The 4,417-nt window shown below is 36.0% G+C and overlaps 1 protein-coding gene across 1 annotated transcript; it reads left to right on the top strand.

Annotated features, from left to right (window-relative positions):
• The first annotated feature begins 771 nt into the window (after window positions 1-771).
• Window positions 772-1,716, top strand: LOC111380796 (actin-depolymerizing factor 5-like). The gene is made up of 3 exons (XM_023004446.1): window positions 772-919; window positions 991-1,250; window positions 1,329-1,716. The coding sequence occupies exons 1-3, from the start codon at window positions 899-901 to the stop codon at window positions 1,477-1,479; spliced, it is 432 nt and encodes a 143-aa protein (XP_022860214.1). The 5' UTR covers window positions 772-898; the 3' UTR covers window positions 1,480-1,716.
• Window positions 1,717-4,417: the final 2,701 nt, after the last annotated feature.

Here is a 4,417-nt window from a genome sequence, read left to right on the forward strand (position 1 = left end):
TCCCCTTCGCTTATACGCCAAGACTATTGAGGAAATACAAGAGAGATATTTGGGGGATTCAGGTATATGATCCGAGATAGGACCACTGCATCTGCATCCCAATGCAAGACTAAATTTCTACATTGAATTCTCCTACTTTAGGCTTATTTTGAGTTCTTGTAAATGCCACAAAATTTGTAAATCGTATATCTTTAGGCCATTGTAAAAAATTGAGTATAACCGTTATACATTTTACGTTACCAAATAAGCTACTGAAAGAAACTTTTTAGGGATCATTTACTGGAGTTGCATCCGTTTCAGAGTTGTGTATGAAACTTGGTAAAACATGCAATTGTCAAATAACATAAATTCAAGAAACTTCAAAACAAGCTGATCAATTTTTGAAGCTGGAGGCTTGAAATTATGAAATCTGACGAGAATACTACTATTTTAGTAGTTAAAGTTCTGAGTGGCCATACGTATGTGTGCGCAACATTCTTTTACAGTCAAAATACCAATTTTTATCCATTAGACTAGCTCGGGTAGGAAACACGTCCCAATACATTCTTGTCTAATTCACAGTGCAAGGGCCAATTATGAAATATTGTCTGGTTTTGGACATCGATCCATTGGATCTGGGTATGGCTCTAGACATGTTTAATACGTTAAATAAATTAGACGGTATTATTTTACACGTTGAATATTATATAAATCTATAAACACAGATGTGGACAAACTCGTAATATATTGCAGTTTCAGTGGCATTTCAATGACCAAATTTTATATATATATATATAGAACTTGATCGGCTTCCGCATCGGCATCATAGCGTCAAGTCTCAAAGCAATAATAATATTTCCCGACCCTGATCACTATTCTTGGCAAAGAAAATTGACCACCATCCTAATTTGCAACCACCATGGCTATGGCTTTCAAGATGGTATACTCGCAATTTCTATATATGTATGTATGTAAGCTGATTTCTTTATATATCGTGGTTTTGTTGTGTAGGCCACGACCGGCATGTGGGTGACGGAGGAATGCAAGAACTCGTTCATGGAGATGAAGTGGAAGAAGGTTCACAGGTACATCGTGTTCAAGATCGACGAGGGATCGAAGCTGGTGACGGTGGACAAAGTTGGTGCTGCCGGTGAAGGTTACGATGATCTAGCTGCATCCCTCCCGGAGGATGATTGCCGATATGCTGTCTTTGATTTCGACTTTGTTACTGTCGATAATTGCCGCAAAAGCAAGATCTTCTTCATTGCATGGTCCGTCACTCCAACCCCTTAGCTTCTTAATTATTAGTTCCGGAAGCTTAACTCGTTGATTTATCTCACATATTTTAGGGCACCATCGACATCAAAAATTAGAGCCAAAATGCTTTACGCAACGTCGAAAGATGGAATAAGGAGGGCATTAGATGGGATCCACTATGAAGTGCAAGCTACGGATCCAACCGAGATGGGATTTGATGTGATTAAGGACAGAGCCAAATAATTGAGATGATAGATTAATCAAATCTTGTTTTGGCATCTTAATAATTTAATAACTCCACTCCACTTGGTGATGCTTTCTTTCTTTCTTTTCACATTCGCTGGTCAATCAATGCCATCACCTTTTTCTAGGATCTGTCTGATGGCAATTGTGTCCTTCTTAACCATTTTGCTTTTATTATGTGATTACCATTTTCATCCATTTCACATGGAATAACATTGGGGTGTAAGTTTAGATTAATACTTCACTTAATTAGAGAGTATTACAATCTTAAAAATACTATAAATAAGGTAAAAATGCACCAAACTTGACACAAACCATGTATGGACATCAAAAACGTGTGGGCAGAGAATTGATTTTCGAATTTGTTATCCTTTTTGGTTTATTTTTTAATATGAATTTGAGGAATATATTTTCTTACTTCTTACTTTTACGTTTGATTATGACAAACGAATGAAGCCACGACAAAGTCAAAGCTAGAGAGAGATAATTACTTGAATTTACTAAAACTAATCAATAGCTAGTAAACTTCGTAGAAAAATTCCTTGTAGAACTATTTGTTCTTATAGAATTATGATTGTTGCGTTTCGTCATTCAAACTATGATGATCAGTAACAGATTGAAAGCCAGCACATCCGTGCAAAGTAAAATAGTTCTTCAGATACCAAAATAAATTAGGATTTTGATTGCCATTAATGTTTCGGCTTGGATAGATAATTAACTGTTTTGTTACCAAGCTACTTAGTAATGTAAGATTATATCAATTTAGTCTCTCTTTTTTTATTCCATCACTATTAGAGAACGAGATCGAAAAAAGGAAGTTCGGATGCTTAGAAATGAATCATATACGGGACATTTTAAAAGAGCTGATTCTGTATGAGATGAGTGAATCTAACATGATAAGGTATATCATTGTAAATTAGTACGAAATTAAGGCTTCATCCCTCACGGATCATCAATCAATGTACACAATGTCCTATCAGGACGAAATATCACTTGATAAGTGTTAGACAAATTGTTGTCAAAATATCTCCCGTGTTATGACGTAACTGGGTATGATTTTTTCTCAGTCAATATTAACCAACTGACTAAACTAAAAGTCAACTCCTCATAATAATACAACTCGGCCTAAAATCATTTGGGTCATTTGAAGCAACCTGATTTTATCGGTATTGCTCATGGGTGGATGGCTTATGGTGAATGACCCACTTAGCAATCCACTTGATCACCTATTGGGCTTGGCCCACTTTTACACCCTAATCACAACTTACATATCTGCTGCTTTCTTGGCCATGTTATGTGTGTGATTGCATTGGCTTCTCTACTTGGTGAGAAAAAGGCTTCTGCTTTGTATTCTCCTCTGTGCCATTTCTTCTCCAATTTCTTTGGCCTTTGTAGCTGCAATAAAATCCCTATTGTGTGTTCTAAGTGGGCATTCTTCCAGCAACCGGAGTTTGGGATTCTTTCTTGGTTTGTTGGTTTTGGTCTCGGCTTGTTAGAGGTTTTGATTGAATTGGAGGATACTAAGCTTGAAAAATCATTGGTGATCTCTCATTCCGCATCAAGAGTAAGCACTGATAAGATGAACTACAATAGAAATATGGTCTATGTCCAGTAACCAGTATGGTACATAAAAACCAAACCCGGTATGAAGATTACCGGGAGCATCATCTCCAATGGCAGCATGTCCCACGGTAGATAAAATATTCTTGTGATGGTAATGCCGAGATAAGTGGCATTCTTCATAGTTTTATGCTTTGCTGTGTCCTGAAGTTAATTCCGTGGAAATTATATTAGTCAAATTGTGCGATTTAATTTTCCAATAAAATCCATTTAATATAACAATAGATTTCATTGCTGTGAAAGGCGTCTCGTCTAATTTCCTTGAGGATTGTTGAATAAGAATATGCAAAAGCAATATAGCTCCTAGAGCTTGCAAAATCCTCCATAACTTCTGTGTGGTTAAACGCTTTGCATTGCAGCCAGCGGCGTATGTTTCAATTGTGTTATAGTTCTTCTAGGAATGAAATTTGCACTAAGTAATTGTTGAATATTTGTTCAAAATCAATGGAATGATAATGGACTAATTGTAAAATTGGTAGAATCAAAAGAAATTGAAAAATGAAAATTTTGATTTTTGCCTATGCGTACGCACAGGCTTATTTTTGTGCGTACGCGAGATGTGCTTTGGCAAAATCAGAATTGATTTTGCTTCTACTATGCGTACGCATATTGTTAAAAAATAGTTGTTGACTGATTTTTCAATTTAAAACTTGGAAGCCGTTTTGGATTAAAAGTTGCTACTTTTCATCTTGTTTTGGCACCATTTCGTGAAGCTATGATTCATGGCTATAAATATGTGTTTGTTGGACATATAAAAGACATGGAAATCAAATTACAAAACATATGGTAATCTGTCATCATTCCACAAGAAAAAAAAATCATTTCTTCCTCCACATTCATATATTCCCTTTATGTTCTTCAAGTTCGGGTGGAGAAATGCTTGTGCTTTTGTGTTTCTCTACATCAGGGCTTGATCAATCCTTCAAACCATTTTCCGCAAGATCCTTTAAGCACCAACATTAATACCAAGAGAGGACAAATATCGTTTGAGGACAACAATGTAACGTTGTGTTTGAGTCTTCTATTTTCGTCATGATCTTGATTCGTTTTTTCATGCTTTTGACTAATTTTTTGTATTGTTTCTTCTCCAACCCCGGTGGTGAATTTAATTTCCCAACAATCTCAAACGATATTGCGATGGAGAACGGAATCACTTTGACATAGATCAAGTTGATGACATGATATCGTGGTTGAAACATTTGATGGGGCGAACTTCATATGAAGGCAAGTATGAATTAAAGTTTATTCTAAAGGCGTTGAAGATTCTCCACATTTTAAATCCGGATTTGGCAATGCAACCGGAATTACACTTGTTTGG

This window comes from Olea europaea, chromosome 3 (assembly GCF_002742605.1).
Source record: "Olea europaea var. sylvestris chromosome 3, O_europaea_v1, whole genome shotgun sequence".
Classification (NCBI taxonomy): domain Eukaryota; kingdom Viridiplantae; phylum Streptophyta; class Magnoliopsida; order Lamiales; family Oleaceae; genus Olea; species Olea europaea.